At 40.5% G+C, this 25666-nt stretch overlaps 1 protein-coding gene across 5 annotated transcripts in view; it reads left to right on the top strand.

Moving 5' to 3' along the window:
- agap1 (ArfGAP with GTPase domain, ankyrin repeat and PH domain 1) overlaps positions 1–25666 on the top strand; it is a 142860-nt gene that overhangs the window by 19842 nt on the left and 97352 nt on the right. For 2 of the 5 annotated variants that reach the window (XM_046845826.1, XM_046845818.1), the window contains exon 1: positions 22925–24343. The exons of 2 other annotated variants lie outside the window; for them this stretch is intronic. In XM_046845826.1, the coding sequence (XP_046701782.1) occupies positions 23065–24343 (1279 nt within the window). In that variant the 5' untranslated portion in view covers positions 22925–23064. Of the gene's footprint in view, positions 1–22516; positions 24344–25666 lie in introns of those variants that run through there. One more of the 5 variants, XM_046845834.1, reaches the window with a different exon arrangement.

Here is a 25666-nt window from a genome sequence, read left to right as displayed (position 1 = left end):
AAGCAAAAGGAGCCTCTACCAAGTATTGAGTACATATACAGATATTAACATACTTTCCAGAAGGCCAACAATTCACAATTATTTTTATTAGTCTTGTCAAGTATTCTAATTTGTTAAGAGAGTGAATTGGTGGGTTTTTGTTAAATGTGAGTCCAAATCATCAAAATTAAAAGAAGACTTAAACGACTTCAGTCTGTGTGCATTGAATTTATTTAATACACGAGTTTCACAATTTGAGTTGAATTACTGAAATAAACAAACTTTTCCAGGACATTCTAATTTATTGAGATGTAATCTGTCTGTCTGTCTGTCTGTGTCTGTCTGTCTGTCTGTCTGTCTAGCTTCCTTTCTCATTAATAATCCATCAATCTATCTACTTTTCCTATTGACTGATCTATTAATCTGTCTACCCTAACTAATGTCTATCAATCTTTGATTTACTACCACTACCTGTCTATTGCTCTGTTGATCTATTTACCTTACCTGTGTATTTTTTTTTTTAACCTACTAAGCCTTAGTGACACTGGATATTAAATTACTTATTATATTCTTGCATATAATATACTAAATAAAGCTGAGGTGTGTGTGGGAATTAACATTTGATGAATACAGTAAAAGTACCACATCTACTGTTGGTTAACGATCCATTTTCCAATACAGTGGCTCTGAATTTAAAACAAATGATATACAGTGGAACCCGGTTATGTCGATGTCCTAGGGGGTCGCCAAAAAGCATCGAGGTAACCGATGATCGAGATAAACGAAAATCAAAATGGCGGCAATATATTAACGTGCTTGAAAATTATGTACATGATGTGCGTTAATAAATGAGAATGTGCGTGCACGTGTTTTTTAAGGGTTTTTTTACACAACAGCGTTGCCGCGATTTGTTTGATGAAGGCATGCTATAAAAATACATACAGTACATGTTTATCTGTCAGGAATCCACCTGCCACGCCCCCTTCGGCCCCCTTCAGCGTGGCAGGTGCTTTCTCGGCCGCTTTCTCTGAAGCTCCGCTTCAATCGCGCACATATGGTGCTCGTTTATCATCATCACCAGCTCCTATTTAGCATTCCACACTCTCACTGTCCGTTATTGTTGGTATATGTTGGTTCACGGCGGTCGTTGTTATCGCGCATGCGTATCCCGGTACGTGCCTTCCCACCGGCACTCTCTCAACGGCTGCTCTTTTCTTCCCAAAGCGCACCGCGGATTTTGATGCTTTATTTAATGTCTACTTATAAAAATAGTTTTTTAAAACGTGTGTGTGTGTGTGTATGTATGTATGTGTGTGTGTATGTATGTATGTATGTATGTGTGTATATATAAATATAACAGTATTATAAAAAAAATCTAAAAATGAACAACAATAATACAAAATGTATAGTATATTATAATATATGATATTAAATGATTAAACATCAACTCAGCTTCGTCCTAACAGTAACAAATTAAATAAACCAATATTAAGGATATTAATGATATTGTGGCATAAGTGTTGTGTGAAAAATAAATCTATCTTGATATTGATATGTACAATATGGACAAAAGTATTGGGACACCTGACTTTTCCAGCCATGTGTGGTTCTTCCCCAAACTGTTACTATTAAGTTGGAGGCACATAAATATATAGGATGTTTTTGAATATGGTAGCATTACATTTTCTCTAGAAGATTTAGACCTGTTCCGGATCGACAATGCTCGTGTGCACAATGCGAGCTCCATAAAGACATGGTGCACATGGGTTGAAGTGGAAGATCTTGACTGGCCTACTATAGAGCTCTGACCTAAACCCTATTGAACCTCTGTTGGGATGAACTAAAACGCTGACTGCAACCCAGGTCTCCTCACCTACACCAGTACTTGACTTTACCAATGAGCACGAATGTCCACAAGCTCACACCAAATTGTAGTGGAACATTTTCCCAGAGGAATGGAGATTATTTTGGAGGTAATGTAAAATGGATGTTCCTTCAGGTGTGCGCAAAGTTTTGTTCATGTGGCGCATTATTTCCACCTAAATACACAATGTTGTATAAGACCTGCCTTAATGTTTCTTCTGCTCATCTGTGAGCTTTTGGGAGGCAATTTAGATATCAGCACTGCCCCCTTCTGGTCACTCTGTGATACAGCTCTTTGGCCTTTCAAGATTATCATTCATGTTAAAAACAAGACCAAAACAAATTTATTATTTAAAAATATCAATACAATAATGAGAATCACGACCAAAGCCATCTTATCTTGATCTTTATCGCAGATGCGTTTATGGCTCTTATTTCTTGAACACGTCTCCCATGACATGAAACGAGCAGATCTCTGCGGGCGGAAGCTTTTTATTTATAACTATGTCGAGGACACGGTGTCATCGTGCATACAGATGAGAATAGCGCGGCCTTCGGCTTGTCGCACAATGATCGCCTGTGTTGTCGCACGCACCGCTGCATTTTAATCACTGCGAGGCAACAGAGAGCCTCGCTAAGCTGGGCACGCTCACAGATGACTGACACGTTTTCCAGCCATCACAGAGCTCCAAGGCTCTTTTGGATTTCACTGCTTTTGTGATCCTCTAGAGCTGGAAATACACGTGCTTTACGCTGAAAGAAACGCTCCAGGGCTGGCAGCTTTCTTCGTGCGATAGAGCCACGGCCTTTCATTTCATGCTGCTAATATAGTGCTGTTGAAACATGCGATTTTCCTGGCTGCACCAGTGGAAAGCACGCTAATGTATTTAGTGTAGACCAGAACAAATATAACTGATTACTACAATTTTTTAAATTATTGTTTTTTTTTGTTTTTTTTTTTAAATGAGCATAATGACTTTTTTTGTGCAGGAAGTAGTTTTGTGGTTCGTCCACTGGTTTATAAAAGGTTAAACTTGATTATCAGGATAAACGGGATATGTTGTTATCAGGCGGCGTCACCGACTTACATAAAGACTTCACTGATTATACAGACGTCATCATCGGCATATATGACAATCTAGCAAACATTTTACTGCTAATGTAATGTTACATTATGTTCAAGCGCATATCGACTTTGCAGTGGCATCACTGGGATCACCATCACTTCTATTGCAGATGAAATAAAAAGGTCTTATAATTGACTTTATTTATATGCAAATAGCAACAACCTCAGACATTATTTTCAGAGGATTTAATTAAAATCATTCTTTGTTTGTCTGTCTGTCTGTCTGTCTGTCTGTCTGTCTGTCTGTCTCGGATTTTATATACATACATACAAACACAAAACAGGTAGGTATGTATGTATACGGATAGATAGATAGATAGATAGATAGATAGATAGATAGATAGATAGATAGATAGATAGATAGATAGATAGATAGATGGGTGTATGGATATTGAAAAACAAATAATACATTTGATCAAATTTCTTTCGAATAACTTTTTGAATAACACAAAAAAGAACAACAACCAGTCATCTGGAGCGATGTACACGTGTCCCGAACATATTAACTGTAAGCCCCATCGTCATGAGATTTAATGTTTATGTTGATTAACATGAAATCAAATTTGTCTTTTTGACTTGAGCTAACTGTAGACAAGTATATCATTATTATTAGATTACTGGATTTATTATGGATCCTTCTGAAATTAGATTTCATGCAATTTCGGGTTTTGGCTGAAAGAGAAAAGAAGCAGAATGTTGATTTGAAAGGGGAAAATAGGGTCAGGTGTGTAAATGGTATAAGACTTTCCCCACAATGTTTTTGATCATTTTGACAAAAAATAGACATGTTTTGGACCTGCCTCTGCCAGTAAGCAGCTCCTGACTACAGCCCTGACAATATTATTAAACCTTCCTCGTCTCTTTTGCAGCATGAAATTTCTGTCTTTTATTTTTATTTTTTTTATTTTTTTTGGGCTATGGGTTCTGGCCGATGATTGTTTTTTGCAGCATGTGTAAAAGTCAGATAAGACTTTGGTGAGTCAGGCGGTGTGCAGCTTCATCTGTACACTGCGAGTGTGTTAATGCGTGTTGGCGTTTGGGTAACACTGGGTAGATGGAGGTCACGTCCAGGCTTTTGTTTATGTGCAGGCTGCCTCGTGCCTCCATCCTGCTCTGCATCAATGCATCACTTCTCCTTCTGGTCCTTCCAGCACCATCTAAACAACCGTTCTGCAATCAATCCAGCGATGCCGTGCAGAGTTTGGGATCTGTGGAGCTTGAAGAAATACTTTTGTCTTGTTTGAGAAGACGAGCCAAATTAGACTCTTCAGTTATCAGTTTTTTCTTCTTCTATTTCCACACGATTTAGAAGCGATTTTTATATTATAGTTGCTTGTTAAAGGATGTGAACAAGGTCGTGTGTGTGTGTGTGTGTGTGTGTGTGTGTGTGTGTGTGTGTGTGTGTGTGTGTGTGTTACGCACACGGAGGATGTAAATTACTAATGTTTTCTCTCCCAGTGCTCTTAAGGCTAGGAGTTTGGTATGTTTGGGGGTCATGGTTATATGCACTGCTATCTCTTCTTTTTCACTTTGATATCTCCCTTTCTCTATAGTAGTCCGTCTTGCTCCTCTTTCTGACTAACATGATGACACTCTCCTTTATCCCTCTTCACCTTCACCCTCCTGTCCTTCATACCTCTGTCAACCAATCTTTCTAACCCTTCTTCTTTTCATGTGGTCTCGGACTGCTCTTGAACACTAGGCTTTTACTTGTGGGTATCCTCTGTGTGTGTGTGTGTGTGTGTGTGTGTGTGTGTGTGTGTGTGTGTGTGTGTGTGTGTGTACTGCAATCCTGATGGCACTTTTAGGGTTATAGTAAAGCCGTATAAAAATAGAGCACATTTCTGAGCTACAGAATTCCACAGCACATCTCACACTGGTGATTGTTGTGAGTAGACAGAGAGCTGTTCTTCTCTCCTCCGTCTCTCTGAAATGGGTTACTTCATCCGTTTAAGATGAATAATTCCCAAATTCCCCACATTACCCAGAAAGTTAAAAGGCTTCCTGTGTTCCAGAAGAATCCGGTGGACTTTGGCCATCTCATGTCCTGCTTTTTCCCATGCTGAGAACTTCCTCTCTCCCTTTTCTCTCTCTCCCCCTCTGTCCCCCTCTCACTCTCTTATCCCCCCCCCCCATCTCTTTTCTTCTCCCTCACTCTGTATCACTTTCTTATATCCTTTCTCTATTGCTGCTTTTTCACTCTCTTTTAGTCTTTCCATTGCACTGTCATCATCATCACCATCAGCATCGTCATCTTCTTCTCTCTATTTACTGCTTTCTTTTATTCATTATTAAATCCTGTTTTCTTCTCTCTTTCTATCATCTCTCTCCTCCCTCTTTCTCACTCTCTTTCTTACATTCTTTCTTTCTCTTTATTGCCATCTCCTCTCTTTTCCCTTTCTCTCTCTTCTGCACCGTCACCGTTATATAATCTCTCCTCTCTCATGCACTATCATTATCATCATAGACTCTCTCTCTTTCTCTCACTCCTGCTCTCTCTCTCACTCAGTCACTCTCACTCAGTCACTCTCTCACTCTCGCTCCCTCGCTCTCTCTCTCACGCCTGCTCTCTCTCTCCCCTCTCCTGCACTATCATTAACATCATATAGACTCACTCACTCACTCATTTACTCTCTCTCTCTCTCTCTCTCTCTCTCTCTCTCTCACTCCTGCTCCCTCTCCCAAACTATTATTTTCATCATCATAACATCTTTTCTCTCTCTCTCATGCACTCATCATAATTATCACAATCTCTTTCTCTCTCCTGCTCTCTCTCTCATAATCATCATATAGACTCTCTCTCTCTCTCTCTCTCTCTCTCTCTCTCTCTCTCTCTCCTGCTCGCACACTCTCTCTCTCCTGCACTCTCCATCCTAATCATAACATCATAACATATCTTCTCTCTCTCTCTCACTCTCTTTCTTTCTCTCTCTTTCTCCACCTCTCCTGCACTATCATAATCATATAGACTCTATCTCTCTCTTGCGCTTTCTTTCTTTCTTTCTCTCCTGCACTCTCCATCACCACCATCATAACATCTCTTTTTTTTTTTTTCTCTCTCTAGCTTTCATAATTCTCTCTCAAATAATCATAATTATCATATTCTCTCTCTCTCTCTCTCTCTCTCTCTGCACTATCATAATCATCATATAGACTCTCTCTTGTGCTTTCTCTCTCTCTCTCTCTCTCTCTCTCTCTCTCTCCTGCTCGCACACTCTCTCTCTCCTGCACTCTCCATCCTAATCATAACATCATAACATATCTTCTCTCTCTCTCTCACTCTCTTTCTTTCTCTCTCTTTCTCCACCTCTCCTGCACTATCATAATCATATAGACTCTATCTCTCTCTTGCGCTTTCTTTCTTTCTTTCTCTCCTGCACTCTCCATCACCACCATCATAACATCTCTTTTTTTTTCTCTCTAGCTTTCATAATTCTCTCTCAAATAATCATAATTATCATATTCTCTCTCTCTCTCTCTCTCTCTCTCTCTCCTGCACTATCATAATCATCATATAATATTTTATGTGAAACTGTTCATCACAGCGCTGCTTTTCTTGTGGAAAGAAAGTAAAAAAGTAATTGCTTAGTATTTGTGCCATCAGAGTCTCAGCCACGTGATATTAACTTCGAGACAGCAGTGCTTAATTGCAGGCCTAAAGACTGAAACAGGCATATTAACTTCATCACCTTCAATGATTTTCTAAAGGAGAATTCGATACATAAACAGTTGTGTTTGTTCTGTAAAAAAGACCGAAAAGTCCTGAGAGATTTTAATGAATAACACTGAAGCACGCGATCGCACAGAGTGGTGATGACAGCTAGATGGCAACAGAATATTGAGTGAAAAATGGTGCACATTTGACAGAGGCCTCATTTGTCCATGTAGAACTTTGACTCATCCAATCTTTTTTTTTTTCTTTTTTTAAACAAGCTGTTATTTGATTTCAGTGTAAGAGGTTCATGATGTTCTTGCATGTTGCACAGAATTCACATCTGCTTTTGGTTTGATTCATGTCAGGACTGAATCCGCTTCAACCTCTGCCTTCATTCTTTCGATCTGAACATTCCGCTGCTTTTTGCTCGTATCACAATCAGATCCTCATCGTAGGATCATATTAATAAGCGCAATCCTCATTGGCTCATCATGACTTCCTGTTTCACACTGACCTGGCCATTGCTTCCTCTCCAAGCTGGCAGAACATGGTGTGTTATTTTATGAGTCACTCGCCAAATGGAGTCCATCGCTTCAGAAAACAAAGTCCACGACTGCATCGTTTGTGTTTACAAGCTGCGTGTTGTGCTCTGGTCTGTTCTTTGCACTTGTTTATGTTTTTGCTGAATGTCGCTACATTTTGAGTTCCTTTCTCCTCATACGGAGCAGAGTGGTGGTGCGCATGAGGGTATAGAAGTTAATCAGGACATTTAAAGGACGAACATATGGTGTGAACGGTGTTGGATAATTAAGGAGAATTTGCCGGGATGTGTGTCATGGTGATGCCCCTGGGGGGTATGGCTCAGCTGCTGGCTTTCTGGCCACTTTGCTCGAAGACACCATGTGCCATGTGTGCATCGATCTTGGTGGCAGAAGAGAATGTCCACAGCTACGAGTTTGGATGAAATGCGCGGTGAAATGAACTCATAACATATATGCGCTTATAAACTGCTGTCGTGTTTGGGTCACTTCATCAGGACTTTTTTGCGACATTTTGCTGTGGTTTCTTCCTTCACTGCTTTAACAGACACACACACACCCCATTTTACAGCAAACACTGTCTCACAATAACAGGAGGATGTGTGTATTTGCTTAAGTGTTTAACTTCGTTTACACTTAACTTCGCACCACCATATCAGTGTAATGATTTTATCAACCAGGCATGTAAATGTAAAAGCAGCCTCATATTTGGTTTATCTCCAGAGGTTTAGCTCACTAGGCTATAAAATGGTTCTTAATATAATAGAAAAATGTAAGCCCAAGCTACTAGGCTTGTAAATGTTCAAATTGTCCTGCACGATATCAACAGCAGATAATCATCCAGAACAGGCATTTTTCAAAACAAAAAAGCCTAGAAAATAAGGCGATAGCTCAGTGGTTAAGATGTTGAACTTCTGATCAGAAGGTCACAAATCCCAGCAGCACCAAGCCTTGAGCAAGGTCCTCAATCGCTTGGTTGTATAAATAAGAACATTTTATGCTTGATGGCAGCAGCAGTCTGAACTAGAGGTGAACTGATTATTCAACACCTATAGTTGATTGCTGGAACTGTCGGCTATTGGTTCTCTTTCATTACGACAGCAGCCTCTAGAGGTGAACCACTGACATGGCACGCATTTTGTTTTAACGCGCGAGACTACGTGCTGCACGGAGAGCTCTATTTTATATTTATTATTCATCATTTATGAATTACCTAATTACATTTATTAATTAATATTTCATATAGTTAATCCATTTAGCAAATTTTTATGATTATTTTTGTAATAATGTTCATTACTATTTTTTTTCCGGTTTATTAATCGGCAAGTACGGTCTAACCTAGCTATCGGTATCTGTAAAGTCCACTATCGGCTGATCTAAACGCCTCTAAGTTATGGGCAGCACAGTGTATTCGATCATCATTATGTTTTCATAATGTTATTTGTGTAGGGCTACGCTTTACATTTTGTCAATCTTTTAGGCCAAGATGTTCATGTTCATTTAATATTCATGAGCAGCATCTTTAGTAAATCCAGTTATCTGATGTTGATAAAATTCTTGTCTTCTCTTTGGAAACGTAGAGTTTTTATTTCATTCCAGGAAACCCAAATATTTACATTTATTGTTGTAGAATGGACGATCACCTTGTGAGTCTCAAGAGCATGGTGGAAAGGGGTGGGGCTTTCAGTTAATATGGTATAATAATATAGACTATGGCATACATGGTTCCAGATGTTTGGCTCATGCTCTGTTACATTGGGGAGTGAAATGAAAAGTGAAACACTTCTTATTTTGTGTGTTTTTGTGTGATAACTTTAACATACGGGTGTGAATAGATTTCAGACCTCCTACACACAGTGTGTTAAGGTTGTTAGCTCTGGTAATGTAATCTAATCAGGGTAAACATCTGGATTTTATGGCATCTTTAACCCATTCGGGACCTTTTTCTTTTATTTCAAAGACGATTTCACGCCTTCAGAAGTGTTCAAAATGCTCTGTCCTGCAAAATCGCTTCATTTCCTCCGAAGCATTTCGGACACGTTCTTAGCCATTTGCAGGTGATCTCTCAGACAAGCTCAGATAACAGGAAGTAGAAAGCACTACACGTCACACTACGACTTTTCTGACATTTTGAATTTAAAAATGTGTGAAAAAGCAAGTGTTTTTTTTCAATTCTTGAATGATGTTTGATTGTGTTATATCACATCTCTCTGCTGTTATACATTTAAGTTGCATAGAAGTGTATATGGTATAAAATGTTTCTCCTAATGATTTTTTTTCCTTTTCTTTTTTTTCTCCATGTCCTTGTCGTGTGCATGGTGGTCCTCACAGGTAAGATCCATTCCTCTCTCTCTTTTTTATTTATTTATCTTTTATTTGATCTTACCATAGAGTTAAAGATTGCGTGTATGTGGACAAAATTATTGGGACACCTGAATTCAGCTATATGTTTTTCTTCTCCAAACTCTTACCACAAAGTTGAAGGTACACAATTGTAGCAGACGTCTTTGGATGAGTTAGCATAAAAATTTCCCTTTACTTGAACTCAATCCTGTTCTAGCATCGCTATGTGCACAAGCCAGCGCCATGAAGGTAATGGTTTACATGGGTTGGAGCGGAAGATCATTGAGTGGCCTGCTATAGAGCTCTGACCTCAACCCAATTGCACACCTTTGGGATGAATTTCAAACGCTGACTGCACCCCAGGCCTCCTCACATCACCTACATCAGTACCTGACTTTACGAACAACCTTGTGGCTGAATGAACACAAATCTCTACAAACACACTACAACATCTAGTGGAACATCTTCCCAGAAGAGTGTCGTCGATTACAACAGTAAATGGGGACTAAATGTGGAGCACATGTTTAATTTCAAATCTTATAGTCAGGTGTCCACATACTTTTGTCCATATAATGTATGACATGCTTCTAATTGTTAGTAATTGTGTAATATTTTATATAGGAGAGCGGAATCATGGATACTGTGTGTATTTTTGCATCTCAGTGAATGTGTGATTCTTATTTCTGTTTTAGTATGCATGCTTTCAGTTGTCTCTGTGTGTGTGTGTGTGTGTGTGTGTGTGTGTGTGTGTGTGTGTGTGTGTGTGTGTGTGTGTGTGCCAGCAGGGGGTCTGTACTCACACACACACTCTCTCTCTCTCTCTCTCTCTCTCTCTCTCTCTCTCTCTCTCTCTCTCATAACTAACCCAATTTCTGCCTCCTTAGGGGGATGAAAGGCAGTGTGATGCTTCTCTCACATGCACTCAGACTCTCACTCTCTCTTTCTCTGACTCTAGCTCTCGTTCTTCTATAATATTTACTCCGTTGAAAATACAGTCGTCATTTCAAACCACTTAATGAATGTTTTCATCCCTAATGATTTGTCACAATTTGCTATTTCGATAACGTTATGATTTCTACCTGCATGCGTGTAACAAATTCTGTCTTTGTACGTGTTAGAATTTTTTTAATTTGTGAGATTCATGTAAGCAGAATTAAGCAGAAAGATTTCTGCGCCGAAGCCTCCACAGAGCAGCTGATGCTCCTCAAACCCGCTTTACTCGTGTCTTTGTTAGACAGCATTGTTACTGTGTAGAACTGGGAAAACAACGTTGCAGCACAATGTTTCATATTTAATGTGATGCAGAATGGGAGTAACGTGTGTGTGTGTGTGTGTGTGGGAGAAGAGGCAGCAGCTGTAGCCAAGGGTGTGTGCAAACGCAGACTACATAAAGTATGAGCACCTCTTTTCTGTTTCGCTGCAGTGCCAGGTCCCATCTGGCTTTTGGGTTTCCTGATCTCCATCTTAATGCCGGCCCACTAAACTCTCGAGCTCGGCAGAGAAAAAAAACCAAACCCTCTGCTCTGTTTCCTTTGTGTTTCCTCGTTGATTGAAACAGGGTCCCTGTTTAAACCCTGCCACATGGACTGCACGACTGTCACTCTTCCTCCATCACACAACCCACTGCATGTTACTGATTCTACATGTTCAGGTCTTAAGAGGAGATAATGCTGATAGAGATGCTTAGCGGGGAGCAGAGTCTGGCATGTTTTAGATAAGAAACAAGACTAGATTTTCTGGTAGATTAAGCACCGTGCTCCTGTCATGCTGCCAGTTTGGCTTCAGTGCAATTTACAGCTTGTTTTCAAATGATTATGGATTTTGCAGTACCGTTACTTTTTCTGTTTATAAATCTGCCAACTCTTTTACACTGTTTTTTTTTTTTTTTGGTGCAATTGCAAACTTTGCTAAATTTGAGCATCACGTCGACATGTGCGTAATATAGAAAATGTCCTGGAACTCAGGAACTGGTTGGGGTTCAAATATTTGTATTAGATTTTGTATTCAATTAATATTTGCATTTAAATTTACAATGATTTAGATGTGTATGGAATTAATAGTGAAAAAAGGGGGAGAGGTGTGGCTTCTTGGCATTCATTGGTTTCAGAATCAGTTCTCATTGGGATTTTTTTTGGAATTGGGTGACAGCTGTGCAAGCGTTTTGGACTCTGATATTCACCAATTTTTCCTGAAGCCTCGTCCCCATTTATTCACTATTCACTATTAGTAAAACGGTTAATCCGCCGTCTCCTCTCATTTATTCCTCTGTTCGATTGATACGCTGACACAACCCCCCTTGCCGTGTCTAAATTAAAACATTTCGGGACAAAACCTACCTAAACACTAATTAGAATGATTTTTAAAATGCTATCAGAATAATATATAAGCATGTTGAGTGCATTGAAAACAATTACTGATGACCCTCTTGCAATTCCCAATGCTGTTAAGCTTTTAAATCTACTCTCTCAAAACAGACCAGCAATTTTACACAAGCTGCACAAGAATCAATGCTGTTCCAAGTACCATAATGAGATGTTCCCGTATTGGGCGAAAAAAAAATCCAGAAACGAAATATAAAACAGGGATTTTTTTGTTGGTAAGCCTTTTATCTGGAATGAAAGTGCCACAGAGGGTTCTTTCTCACTCCACTGAGTGTGGAGAACTGACTGAAGAACTCTTGCTTTAGTCAGCTTATCTTTGTTGTTTTTCTTATTACTTGTCTGCCCATCCTTCTCGTCTAGCAGGTTGTGTCTGCGCGCTCGTCATCTGACATCGTGACTCACAAGCTGGATTTATTGACCTAGTAACATGAGGGTCAAGTCAGTCCCTATTAATTGGTCATTAGTTTTTACTGTATGTATGCTGGTCCCCCCCCCAGGTTCTCAACCCAACTGGTTAACACACCAGAATCAGGCTCCCAATCATATTTAAGATTTAAGCACAGTTACTAGTGTCTTTAGCTAAAAGGTGAACATTATTCAAGTCAAATGATCGCTGAAAATGAAAATGCTGTTTACTGGTTTCATTCCCTTCAAATAATAGAGTGCATGGAAGAAACCCGTTTTTAAACACTTGTATTTGTTATTTAGCATACATCCAAACAATAGTGAATATTGTGCTTTGAAATACTGTATTGGGTCACCTGGTTATAAGTATGGGATGTGATTTCTAAACATTGCATTTCACATTTAGTTCTCTTATAATTCCCTCCACTCTTCTGGGAAGATGTTCCACTAGATTTTGGAGTGTGTTTATAGATATTTGTGTTCATCAGCCACAAGGATGTTTTGAAAGGCAGGTGCTGATGTAGGTGAGGAGACCTGGGGTGCAGTCAGCGTTCCAATTCATCCCAAAGGTGTTCAGTAGATATGAGATCAGAGCTCTATAGCAAGCCACTCAAGATCTTCCTCTCCAAAGCATGTAAACCAGATCTTTAAGGAGCTCACTTTGTGCACAGGGGCATTGCCATGCCATGTTTGGAAAATAACCACATGGGTCAGGTGACCCAATATGTGTTCCCAATGTGTTCATACACATAAACAAAAATAAAATTCCACCTAGTGGACAGAATTCACAAGTAAACAGCACACCTAATACTGTTATAAAGTTATAAAGCTGTTTGGCAAATAGAGCTTCAAGATGTTCTATTTGGTTTAGGACTTGCAATTGCAAACTCGAATTTAAGTCTGGAGATTGGTTAGCTCATGCATGGCCTTGTTGGGTTATATTGGCTGAATGGTTTGGGTTGTTGTCTTTATGGAATTCTGGATTCAGTTTTTTGGCTGATGAGAGAAAACTCTTCTCTAATATATTCTGGTACCTCACTTTATTCATATTCCCTTTGATAACATTTAAGGGCTTAGTGCTGTGTGCAGAGAAGCTGCTATATATCCTGATGCTCCCACCTCCATGCATTGCTGTGTGTACGGTTCTTGGAATCATACACACCCTTGTTTCTTCAGATCTGAAAAAAATGTTGTTATTACTAAAACGATTATATATATATATATACAGTACAGACCAAAAGTTTGGACACACCTTCTCATTCAAAGAGTTTTCTTTATTTTCATGATTATGAAAATTGTAGATTCACTCTGAAGGCATCAAAACTATGAATTAACACATGTGGAATTATATATGGAATTATATACATAACAAAAAAGTGTGAAACAACTGAAAAATTTCATATTCTAGGTTCTTCAAAGTAGCCACCTTTTGCTTTGATTACTGCTTTGCACACTCTTGGCATTCTCTTGATGAGCTTCAAGAGGTAGTCACCTGAAATGGTCTTCCAACAGTCTTGAAGGAGTTCCCCGAGAGATGCTTGGCACTTGTTGGCCCTTTTGCCTTCACTCTGCGGTCCAGCTCACCCCTAAACCATCTCGATTGGGTTCAGGTCCGGTGACTGTGGAGGCCAGGTCATCTGGCGCAGCACCCCATCACTCTCCTTCTTGGTCAAATAGCCCTTGATGCCTTCAGTGTGACTCTACAATTTTCATAGTCATGAAAATAAAGAAAACTCTTTGAATGAGAAGGTGTGTCCAAACTTTTGGTCTGTACTGTATATCCTGACTCATTTTTTTTCATGCATGTAGATGAGTTTTTGTACATTTTTCTTAGCAGAGGAGTTTTGTGTGGGATGTATGAATAGAGGTGAATGCGGAGCAGTTTTTTGCTTATTGAGCTCTGTGTAGCTGTTGTTCCTGCTACATTCAGGTCATGCTCTTTTCTCATTTTCAGTTCAACACTTTCTGAGTGACTGCTGGCTTTTCTCTTATCTTATCTTCCATATAATTAGTGTGAGAGCCGGTTGTCAAATCTCACATAATGCAAGTGTCACCTGCCACCTGTGAAGAGAGAAGTAGTTGCCCCATGATCTTTCAACTTGCTTTTAATCACATTTGTACTGTGAGGAAAAGGAATGTTCAAAGCCGTGGTCTCCGACCAGTTTCGTGTGTGTGTGTGTGTGTGTGTGTGTGTGTGTGTGTGTGTGTGTGTGTGTGTGTGTGTGTGTGTGTGTGTATATTTTCCAAAATTCTATGCTCTACCAAAGTTAGTCAAACCTTCACTGAGGTGTTTTGAAATAAGCATCATGCCGTTTGGTTATATGGGGGGCTCAATGTCTGATTTCACTTGTAACTACTGTTTTTTCTTCCAGTATGTTAATATACAGACCATTATGATAATGTTGTAAAAAGGGCTGCAACTAATGATTATTTTCATAATCGATTCATCTGACAAATATTTGTATAATAATTAGTTATTTTTCTATTGTTCTCTTTCTAGCCGTTGTTTTTTTTTTGGTTAGTTAGTAGATACTTGGTTGTGTGAGAACATATTAAACTTTTTTCTGTCCTGTGAATCTAACTTTTAGACATATGAATAATAGCTTGTACCGCCATGTTTTTTCAGCAGTAAAAGTTGTGAATTCACAATATTTGCATCACTGACTGGGTTTATGAAGAAATAAAGGGGAAAATCTGAATATGTATGTGGGGAAGCCTGATGAGTACAGAAACTGTACTTAGGTGGACATCACTTTCCTGCTGGCTGATCTTGATTATGGATCACAATAGAATGAGGAAACAATTTTATTGACTTTGAGAAAGGGGTTCATTATGGCAGCAGGCAGTTTAGTCACAAAGGCTGTTCGACCGGATGTGTTTTAGATCGATAAGTAAGTAGGGTTGTAGTAGTTTAAAACTGCCCATCACATGACTGTGATGCACGTGCATTAGTGCAATATGTACAGTAAAACGGAATAGCAGCTGTTTTCCAGGTTATTGAGTATAGAAACAGATTAATTATCAAGAGAGGCATATTGTAGTAGTGTTACAGCAAATAAACTGCTCTTTACAGTGACATACAAATAAAGTGGGGTTGTGCAAAAAAGCATGGCGGATCTGCAGAGATGGAGGGATAAACCCGATTTAATCGGATGAGTCAGAATTCTCAGCGAGGGATCGAGTGCATGTGTATGATCCAGCCCTGTAGGCTTGACCCCCGGAGTCTGTTATGCTGTCAGGGGATTTATTTTGCAGGCCTTTTTTTCTTTTGTTCTCTAACAGAAAAAATCTAATCAAAACCAAGTTATTCTGATGGATTTAGTTAATTAAATTTTATTTCTATAGCACTTGTACTATAGCAATTGACATTATCCCAAAGCAGCTTTACAGAAACAAATAGAAATAAAAAAATATATATATTTTTTTAAATGTGCGATTAGTCCCTATAAATTTCTAAATGAGCAAACCAGTGGCGACAGTGGCATCTCTCTGACATGGTAGTTCAAGCCTTTTTCCCCCATTGTCATTTTGTCAAATTGCTTGTCATTTATTATTGTTAACATTTGTGAACATCAACAGTTGTCATTTTATTTAATAATCCTAAATAAAACGCCTGCTTCGTTTAAATATACAGTATATCAATATATAAATAAATAAATATATATAAAAAAATATTTTAGTCCTCCTGTGCCATGAGGTGCATTGGGCAGCAAAGGCCCAATTTTGTTACGGGGTCGGGCTGCTTGCCCAACTCCCACCCTCGTCCTTTCGCAGCCAGGCTTAGGACCGTCCAATGCGAAGTACTTTATCCCCATTCCCACAGCTAAGCATCTATGGGGAGTTAAGGGCCTTGCTCAAGGGCCCAAGAGTGGCCGCCTGGTATGGCTGGGAGTCGAATCCACAACCTCCGGATCCAAGCCTAACAGTAGGCTACCGCTTCCCCTTTAAAAATAAATATAGAAAAATAAAATAGAATTAATCAAATTAATTTAAGGCGAAGTGCGAGGTCTAAACTAAACAAACAAACTTGCGTAGATGTTTAACTGTATTTAGCTTATAAAACAAGAATTGCATTCGGTACACATGTGCACCTTACCGAAAGTCTTGTAACGAAACGGTTCAGCACAGTGTGCCGTTACACTCCTATAATAAATCTATATTAATATATAATGTAGCTTATACAGACATCTCCAGGGCACTGTTTACTGCTGATTACAAGTATGATTTGAGTGTGCGCTTCAGATTTCATTGTAGCAGCAGTTAAGCGATTTTGGTGCGTAATTATCACTTGCCTTCGTCCTTTTGTCAGCACAGGCTAAATAACATTCACTACTGAACCTGATAATAAACACTGTTGTTTCAGCAGCTGCTCCCGTTTTGGAACACAATGTTCAGCTGATGTGTTAGGACCAGTATCTATAGCCTTCGGGTTTGTATTGACTGCGAGTACACCGATTACATAATAGTAATGGCTTTTCACTCACTCAAGTGTTTTTAGTCCTAGTGCATTATTTAGATCTCAGATTCATCTAAAAACACCCAAACACAGGCCTGATTTCATTCCCCGTACGTGTTTATTGTAGGGCTAAAACTATTCCTCAAGTAACTCAAGTAATCTGAAAACAAAGATGCAAATATAAAGTGAATACGTTTTATTTGCCTCAATGCTTCATTTAGTCCATTTAACTACTTACAGAGCAATGTGTTTTCCCACGGACTATTATTACTGACGCACCATCTGCTAAACCCGAGTGCTCTGGACAGGTAAAAACAGAAGACGCTACAGTATGAAAAATGGAAGTTTCCAAAAAGTTTGGGATGATTTCAAACTAAAACATAAAACCGTACAGTGTGTTTACCCCCTTTTATTTGCATTTGAAATCGATTTTTTTTTTTCATATTTATATGTATATTTGTATTTTAAAGTACAGTGGAACCCGGTTATGTCGATGTCCTAGGGGGTCGCCAAAAAGCATCGAGGTAACTGATGATCGAGATAAACGAAAATCAATATGGCGGCAGTATATTAACGTGCTTGAAATTTCTTTATGTACATGATGTGCGTTAATAAATGAGAATGTGCATGCACGTGTTTTTGGACGGTTTTTTACACAACAGCGTTGCCGCGATTTGTTTGATGAAGGCATGCTATAAAAATACATACAGTACATGTTTAACTGTCAGGAATCCACCTGCCACACCCCCCTCGGCCCCCTTCAGCGTGTCAGGTGCTTTCTCAGCCGCTTTCTCTGAAGCTCCGCCTTAATCACGCACATATGGTGCTCGTTTATCATCATCACCAGCTCCTATTTAAACCTCCACACTCTCACTGTCCGTTATTGTTGGTATATGTTGGTTCACGGCGGTCGTTGTTATCGCGCATGCGTATCCCGGTACGTGTCTTCCCACCGGCACTTTCTCAACGGCTGCTCTTTTCTTCCCAAAGCCGCGCCGCGCCCTACTAACACTACGAACACTAGCACTAACTAACAGCAGAGATTCACCAGTATACAATACAACACCTGAAGCATCTGTAAGCCTTGATTTTTTCCGCCACTTCCGCGAGTTCTTCTGCGGCTGCATCGAGATAACCGACGTCAAATGGCAAATTTTTCCCCCCTTGTGCTCGAGATGTTAGGGTTCGGCGACATAAAAAAAAGTCGACATAACCGATAAAAAATGCTTAGAAAAAGTGAGAATTTGGCGGTTCCACTTCAAAAACGTCGACTTAATAGGGTTGTCGAGGTAACCGAGGGCGAGATAACCGGGTTCCACTGTAATATGGCAATTAAATGCAATAAATGGGTTTTAGTTTTCCCAAATATTCTTTACCGAAATTTTGGCACCAAAAATGTAAATTTTTCTAAAAAAGGAAACGAATGACGTTCATTTTAAGAAACCTGTCTTATTTTTTCTTGTATATTCAGCATCGCTCTTTAATAAAGAAAAAGTGCTTCTTATCCGAATTAATCGACAGAATAAACGGTAGAAACTCAACTAATATCATCGATAGCTGCAGGGCTAGTTTATTGTGAATGCGTCTTTCATCCCATCTTTAAGCGCAGAGTGCGCGTGCTTTGCATTTGAACTGCAGGTGAAGTATTCTTAAAAGTCCGACGTCCTTCACACAGCTCTTGCGTTACTCTGTATACGCTTTGCTCATGTCGGGCCTTTGACTATGATAAAAGGACAGCTTGCGTTTGAAGTTACTCGGCCGTGTAGGTCGGTGTATAATTTGTGTCCCCTTGTGTATGTATTCGCCGTAGTCTTGCTTGTTGCAGGCTTTTTCCTCTCTGCAATTAGAGCTGCTTTGGAAGAAAATGATGGCATTATGTGAAACTGATCCTGTCATCGCTTTGCAGCTCTAACAAACGAAACCAGGGTGCTGTTGAGCCAGTACTTTATGAAGAAATAAGAAAGGAAAACAGAGCAAGGCGAGAAGGCGAAGCAAACTCAGTGTACTTGGCACCTGTACTGCAATTATGTAATTGCTCGTGCCTAATTTTTGATTTATTTATTTATTTATTTTTTTTGTGAAAAAGTTTGGAATCAGGTCCAAGCCCAAGTTTGGATTGCACATTTTATTTGAACAGACATATTCTCATAATATCTCATTATATCTGTATAGCCTCTGCAGCAGTGGGAACAATAAATGTGTCTTAAATGAAAGAAATATTTCCAGAACAGTGTGCAGAATTGTTTCTCCCATAACTCAAGAATTTCATGCGCAAAAGGAATGAAACTTCTTCCTCTTGCACCAAACTTAAATCAGCGTTAGCCCCGAGCTGTAACTAACACTTTCATATCAAATTAGTCATAGGCAGGAAAATCCGCAAGGTACTACATGAAGATAACTTGATCAGACAAGACAAGCTCGTTTTCAGCAAATTCTGTAAAATTAAGTTAGATAATGTTAAAAAATGCTGGGTTACTAAAGAAACATATGCTTTAGGACAAATCTGCCAGATGGTCAGACTCTAGTAAAGCATAGGCATATAACATTAAACATTTTTAAGACGCCTACATACACTATTTTAGCAAATCTTTTAAACATTCCATTCGAAATTTAGTCCCGATTTGATGTTATATAAGGCCTCCACTCTCCTATGAAGATGTTTTACTACATTTTGAAGTCTGGTTGTGAAGATTTGTGCTCATTCGGACAAAAGGGTGTTAGTAAAGTCTGGTACTGATTTAGATTAAAGAGGCCTGGGGTGCAGTCTGCGTTCCAATTCATCCTGACGGTGTTCAGTAGGGTTGAGATCAGAGCTCTATAGCAGGTCATTCACGATCATCCACTTTTTACTGATACAGTAAAACTACCGTATTTTTCGGACTATAAGTCGCTACTTTTTTCCCATGTTTTGAACCCCACGGCTTAAACAACAAAGCGGCTTATTTATGAATTTTTCCTGGGTTTTCCCCGGTTTCACAAACTTCAAGCCAAAAAACTGAGCGCCATAACATTAGACCAATGAAATTTCCGAACGGAAACGAAAAAAAAAAACGCACCTCACCTGTGTTCTGAGCTGCACGGCATAGGGAGAAAAAACTTTTTTTTTTTTTTTGAAATGCACGACGATATATAAGTTGGAGATCTTCTGTGGCCTGGTATAGTGGTATAGAGCTCTAGGTCTCAACCCTCTTGAACATTTTGACATGAGTTGGAACACCTACCAGGTCTTCCCATGTTTTTTTTATCTTTTATCAGCTCTTAACTTTAATAATGCTCTTTGTTTCTAAATGGGCACAAATCTCTAAAATCTAGTGGGACATCGTCTTAGAAGAGTGGCGGTTATAACAGTAAAAGGGGAATATATGTGGATTGGGGTGTTCAAAAGGCACTTACGAAGTCAGGTGTCCTCAACTTTTATCCATATAGTATATATCAGCTCGTTTTAAGCCAGAGCTGCCCAAACTACTGCCCATGTGCCATAAAAAAAGAACACAATTGTACAAAATGTCTGGATGCAGTAGCATAAAATCTTTCTTCACTTGAACTAGGATACCCAACCATGTTCCAGCATGACTGTGTTTCTGTGCACAAAAGCCAGCTCTATGAACATATGGTTTACATGGATTGAAGTGGATCATGAGTGGCCTGTTATAGATCTCTGACTTCAATCCTATTGAACATCATTGGATTGGATCGCCCCGGGTCTCCTCACCCTACATCAGTGCCTGACTTTACTAAGGCGTATGCAGCCGAATGAGCACAAATCTCCACAAACACAGTTTGAAATGTGGAATGGGATGTTAAAAAAGCAAAAATACGAATTTTGTGCTCGGTTGTTTCACAAACTTCTGTCCATAACAAAAGTTTTTTTTATATATATATATAATATAAAAAATATTTTGTCTATCTGATTTGTCTGTCTAGCTATCTGGCTATTTTAATATCTATCTAGGTGTGTGTGTGTGTGTGTGCTTGCAGAGATGTGTGTGTGTGTGTGTGTGTGTGTGTGTGTGTGTGTGTGTGTGTGCTTGCAGAGATGTGTGTGTGACACTGTTATTACATGCAGACTCAAATTAATTACCTGAAACAGTGTCACTTGTCTGTCTAGTTCACGTGAGGATATTTGCAATAAGCAAAGCGACACTCACTTTCTGAAGGTACCTTGCGTTTTGAGTGATGAGGAAGGGGGATGGGATGCTGGAAGGAACCTTCCTCATGATGGAGGCACATTGAGCAGGTGGTGCTCTCTTGGTAAAGGGAGGGGATGGTGTAGAAAAAAAACCCCAGAAAGCAGCCGGGCGAGAATGAGCACTAAAGAACCCTTTACTAATCCACACTTAATCTCTGTAACGATACCACAAATGTCAGGTGAAACCCAGTTTTGATTGGAGATTAGAGGAGTAATCTGTATTACAGACACCTCATACTCTAAGAGAGGGGCAATAAAGAGATGAATGAAGGGTAGATAAGAGTGGAGCTTTGGGTGAGTTCAGGCTGTTTGAGTTATTGAGGGTAACATACTTGAGGTGTTTTTTGCAGATTGTGAGCGTATTAAATATTTAGCATATTTTTTATTTATTTTTATTTTATATATATATATATATATATATATATATATATATATATATATATATATTTTTTTTTTTTGGTATTTCTTTATTTTGTCTTTGTGGTGGTTTACATGTTTGGTAGCTTTAATATATTTTGGTCTGCTTTTTGTGTGTCAGTATGTCTTTTGTTTTTGTTAAATTTGGAAACATACATCACCTATGCAGTATGTATGTGACAAACAGCCTTGAACCTTGCCTTTTACCTCTGGGGTTGGGGGTTTTAATTCTGCCTCCGCCCTGCTCTCTCTGTGCTTCGGGGGTTTTCTCCAGGTACTCCGGCTTCTTCCCCCAGTTTAGAGACATGCGTTGTAATCTGACTGGCATTTTCAAGCAGTTTTGAGTATGTGATGCACAGTGGGCTGCAGTGATGTGGGTTAATACTCTGTCCAGGATGTCCCCTGCTTTGTGCTCCTTAGCTTCATGCGGTGGACTCCAGGCTCCCACATGTATGATGAGCAGTATAGGAAATTAATGGTTAAGTCTAGTGTGCAACACTGGATCACGTGTTTTCATCGTCCAATAAAGCTTAAACCAAGATCATCTCACTTCATCAAAGATTTTTAATTTCATGTGAAAAATGAAATTTGATGTGAAGAAAAGAACAAAAAGGGAAAAGCATCTCGTGTCCGTCCTCGACTTTGACACTTCAGGTGAGTCGGGTTGCTTTACCAAACCACCTTGATTAACAGAGAGACCGATAAACCCCGCCTCCTTCTGCTCGTGGACGGTTGCGTATCCCGGCGTGGATCACGTGCTCCTTTTAACGTTTAATCTGCATTTTTTCCCCGGTTGCCTTCTGCATAATTTTCGCGTTTATTATCAGACTTTTACCAGAAATATAAATTTTTTCACGGGATGCCCGTTTCTTTTTCTCTCGAACGCTGCTGTCCATCTGTAACTCCAGTTAGTTAGTTATTTAGGTCTTTTTGCATGAAAATGCTTTTTGCATGCTGTTCACGTTATAATCTGTAATTCATGGGCATAAAGTGAAAGGTTTTATGCCGCGTAACAGATATCTAAGAAATGTTCTGAAGCGCGGTGACGCAACCAGCGTGCAACATCAGCACGCGCGCTCCCAATCCAGTCCACTTTTTGTTTGCGCGCGCCGTGCACGCGCCGGAGGATCCGTGTCTCGCAAAGAGCTCGCTATCTGAGGAGGAGGAGGAGACGGATCTCCGGCTGCAGGCGTCGCGTTTCCATTAGCCTCGTCGTGCAGCGCGCAAACCGTGACTCCGGACGCGTGTTTCACGTGTATGAGTGACCCCGAGCACGCGGAGGCGCAAACAAAAGCGGAGAGACGGAGAGAGCGCGCGGCGCGGTGCTGTGCAGCGGTCGGGGACGGCGCGCGCACAATAGGCAGCACCGCTTGACTTGCCCGGGACGCGCGGTTCGAGGTGCTGCTTTCTCTGAGGATGGACAGTGTCTCTGCGGGATAGCAAAGCGGGACTTACTACAGCGCGAGCACTTTTTTGTAGACCCGGGACATTTGTGCGACCCGATGGAGTTCAGGACGGTATTGTTTCGGATCGTTATTCGTTGATGGAAAGCTGAACGTCCGGTACTCGATTGCGTTTTAGGTGTAGATGACTCAAATTCTCTTGAATTAATATCCATATTATTATTATTATTATTATTATTATTATTATTATTATTGCTGCTGTATTATAGGTATTCACTCTTCAACATATATTTGTTTAATTGTAAAGAATGTTTCTGCTTGATGGAAATTGTGTAGAAAGGATGGATCGGGGCACACCGCAAAGGAAAACTGTTTACAGGATCTCCCTTACCTTAGTGAAAAGGGAGAGCCTGCAAGAAGGTGGTAGTGGAACTGCTTCACTGGCCCGACGGCTGGAGAACCCGAAGGTGAGCGCTTATCGGCGTGAAGGCTCTGTAGAAATCCAGCGTAGTTGTTTCCTGGAACAGGTCAAAGAAGTGGAGGATGAAACGGACGAACTGTCTTCTCAGGCATACAGGAACTTCCGAACATTCAGCACTGGGCAGTTGGAACTCAGCAGGTCGAAAATCTCTCGAAAGGCATTTAATTTGCGGAAGGACAACTCGATGGAAACGAATGAAACGTGCACCAGGACACCACCAAAGGATGCTCACGGTAGTGATCGGGTAGAAAATGGTGCTCAGCTGCATGAAAGTGATTTGCGTTCAAAGGCAACGGATGAGAGTAATGGAATTAACGATGCTGGTGCTGAGTTAAGCTGCAGAGCAGCTGCTGGCAACAGGGAAAGTGTGGGTGTTAATTTGAACAGAATCCTCCAGACTTCCAGGAGTGCTGAAGAGCAGGTCAGCAGATGTGGGGCTGAAGATCAGGCAGCTGAAGAAGATGGCAGTTGTCCCAAGGAGAGCAGCTTTGCTTCTTTGCCTGCTAAAGAGGACGGAAATGTTGAGAAGCAGACGCCCCAAACCCCACCGGCCAAGAGGCACCCAAGCTTGCTGCGTCGGAGTTTCAGCTTTCGCCACTGGGCAGGAGGGGAGCTGCTGCGGCTTCGAGCCCTTTCCAAAGAGAAGCATCATAGCAGCTCGGGCTGCATTGGGCGTGATGAGGCCCCGACTCAATCCTCTGTGGTCTTGCAAAACCCAGCCATTGAGGATCCTGAGAAGGACAGCGCTTTTGATGTGGATGAGGTCTTTGTTCAGGAGGACTCCTTGAAAGAACCCAATCGTAAGGACCGCGCCAAGGGCAAAAACCGCACACTGGACAACAGTGATCTTCTTAGGCTCTCTGAGAAACCCCTGGTGGAGAAAGAGGGCTTTCTCAGAGCGGCTGGCCTTCGCTCTAGCGGCCAGGAACGCAGGCTCCTTCGCTTCTTCAGCGGGATCTTCTTGAAGAAGGACAGTACCTCGACGCCACTGAGCAGCCCCAGCAATCGCTCCTTTTGCAGGAATGGACTGATGAACTCCCAGAAGAGGGTCATCAGGGGCTACTCGCAGTCCAGCACCGAAAGTGTGAACGGCTTCCTCCGGAACGGTAATACAATCTCCTGTTTTTTTTTTTCCCTTCTTCTGCAATTGGCGTTACATCCGAAAGATCGGGAATGTGTCAGCAGGAGCTGTTTGGTGGTGAAAAGGCGGGGTGGGGGCTGGAGAGACGTTTGTTTGTTTTGGACACAAGGGTGATGTTTAGCTGCCATTCTTGAGGGTTCTTTGTGTTTGAGTTTCCTTATAGCATGTCTAGAATTTCCTTAGTTGCTCCTCTTTCTCTCCATAACACCTTCTTTTTTCAGCTTGTGCATCTGTTTAGGGGGAAGTCTTAATCTTAATTTATTAAATGGATCTGTGTGTGTGTGTGTGTATGAGCAGGATGTTTACTCTCGTTACCTCATTTGTATTGGCTCGGTTAATGACCATGTCTATTGATATTCATGCATCTGTATGTAACTGGTTTTTGCCGAGTTGCATTTTTTTTTTGAAAGGGAAAATCTACTTTGCTAAATGAAAAGACCTAAAAAAGTGAATTGGTCACTTAAAGTGACAATATACAGCATGCATTATCTATCTCTGAATGTTCTTAGTGACAGCAGGTCACTAGAGATGCACCCCCCCAACCCACACACACCCTCCCATGATATGTTAATAGGGGAGCTTCTGGTAGGTACTTTGTATGCTCTGAAAGTGCTCTTAATGAATTACCTGCCTGAGTGTAAGCCAAGGGCCATCTGCTACCTCGGAGGTGAGCCGTATGTCCCGAAAGACAGGCCGGTCTCGTCTGCTGAGGGCAGAGTGCTTCAAAACACTGACTTCCTTTGTCTAGAAACCCTGTGTGCCCTCAAGTGTTTTTGTTTTCTTCTTTAAACTGGTATAAAAATGAGCAAGTCCAGTTATACCCGAGGTTAAGCGAAGAGGTCGTGTGCGATTTTCAAAAGTCTGACCTGTCTGGTGTGTTTAGATTACAGCAGGTCGAGTGCATGTGGTGTAACATTACCAGTGCTGAATGGCTGTATCCACATTCTGCGAATTCTTTAGGCATTCCTGAAGTTAAGACAGTATTCCCTTTGCCAGGCATAGCCACTAATTAGATAACTAGCTGACAACCTTTGACTGTCAGTCGTGTTATTATGTTGTAAGAGCAGTGCTGCAAGCTGCCCGATGTTAAAGCGCGATTGATTTTTCATGTCTTCGAGATTCTTCTATTCAGAGCATGCGCCTTTTTTTTTTTCCAGATCAATTAGCACCTCAGTTCTGGCGCACAGAACGAGGTTTTTTTCGGTGTCACGTGTTACTGCGTAGAAACAGGACGTGAAAAAGGGTTCCTTCTCCGCTGCATGGTTCCACTCACAGAACTGCGTTATGG

Source organism: Silurus meridionalis, chromosome 1, assembly GCF_014805685.1.
Source record: "Silurus meridionalis isolate SWU-2019-XX chromosome 1, ASM1480568v1, whole genome shotgun sequence".
NCBI classification, from domain to species: domain Eukaryota; kingdom Metazoa; phylum Chordata; class Actinopteri; order Siluriformes; family Siluridae; genus Silurus; species Silurus meridionalis.
Note: the sequence above shows the minus strand (reverse complement) of the source record. Positions and strands in the feature narration are given on the sequence as shown.